Source organism: Orcinus orca, chromosome 5 (genome assembly GCF_937001465.1).
Source record: "Orcinus orca chromosome 5, mOrcOrc1.1, whole genome shotgun sequence".
In the NCBI taxonomy this organism is placed as follows: Eukaryota; Metazoa; Chordata; class Mammalia; order Artiodactyla; family Delphinidae; genus Orcinus; species Orcinus orca.
Window position 1 is genome coordinate 113,767,045 of NC_064563.1, and position 1,188 is coordinate 113,768,232.

Below are 1,188 nucleotides of genomic sequence, written 5' to 3' on the forward strand. Positions count from 1 at the left end.
AAGAATAAGGGGGCGAATTGACAAAATGTGTGTTTTGAATGTGATGCACCGAGAAACATCATTTATTCCTGTCAAAAATATTTGGTCTGACTCTAGTCATGAGGAAATATATGTAGTCATTTGCCTAGGAGATAAAATGCTAGTCAAGATGGTAAAAATATCTACCCTATTGGAGCCCATATTATGAGGAGTGTTGGGAAGAGCAGAGGAAAATTGCTTGAGGAAAATAAAAAATGAAATTGAAAACTTAAAAATCAAAGTATGGTTTTCCTCAGTTTCCGCTAAGGTGCTCGGTCCTTCCGAGGAAGCTAAGGCCGCGTTGGGGTGAGGCCCTCACTTCATCCGGCGACTAGCACCGCGCCCGGCAGACCCTGCCTAGCCCTCGCCCGCACCATGGCCTCCGTCTCGGAGCTCTCCTGCATCTACTCGGCCCTCATCCTACACGACGATGAGGTGACGGTCACGGAGGATAAGATCAATGCCCTCATTAAAGCAGCCGGTGTAAATGTTGAACCTTTCTGGCCAGGCTTGTTTGCAAAGGCTTTGGCCAATGTCAACATCGGGAGACTCATCTGCAATGTGCGGGCAGGTGGACCTGCCCCAGCAGCTGGTGCTGCACCAGCAGGAGGTCCTGCCCCCTCCACCACTGCTGCCTCAGCTGAGGAGAAGAAAGTGGAAGCAAAGAAAGAAGAATCTGAAGAGTCTGATGATGACATGGGCTTTGGTCTTTTTGACTAAACCTCTTTAGTAGCACGTTCAATAAAAAGCTGAGTTCTTTGCTAAAAAAAAAAAAAAAAAAAATCAAAGTATGGTATTACATTTAGAGTCAAACCAATAGTGTAGTACCATACCAACAAAAATAAACATAATGAAAGTTATGCCCTGTTGCAGTTCAAGTCTGACTGCTGATGATAATAAATCTGAAAAACACAAATTGAGGGACATATACAAAATGATGGCATACAATCTTCAAAAATGGCAGTATCATACAAAATGACAAGACTGAGGGTTTTAGTCCTTGATTCATCAAATTTATCTATAACCACAAGGCTCAAAAACTTTAAGTAGAAATTAATTCATAATGAGTAAAACTTTCTTAAAAATAACGATTTTTGTAGCAAATTTCAATTAAAGTAGGCATGAACTGAGCATACCCACAGTTCAGTATCAAGGCTTTGATGTCATTAT

At 41.8% G+C, this 1,188-nt stretch overlaps 1 protein-coding gene across 1 annotated transcript; it reads left to right on the forward strand.

Moving 5' to 3' along the window:
* The first annotated feature begins 265 nt into the window (after positions 1 to 265).
* Positions 266 to 806, forward strand: LOC101273308 (60S acidic ribosomal protein P1-like). Its single transcript, XM_033406888.2, has one exon. The coding sequence runs from the start codon at positions 394 to 396 to the stop codon at positions 736 to 738; it is 345 nt and encodes a 114-aa protein (XP_033262779.1). The 5' UTR covers positions 266 to 393; the 3' UTR covers positions 739 to 806.
* Positions 807 to 1,188: the final 382 nt, after the last annotated feature.

What these genes read in the sequence shown, in the direction of transcription:
- LOC101273308 (XM_033406888.2), top strand. Translation starts at nt 394, where the DNA reads ATGGCCTCCGTCTCGGAGCTCTCCTGCATCTACTCGGCCCTCATCCTA.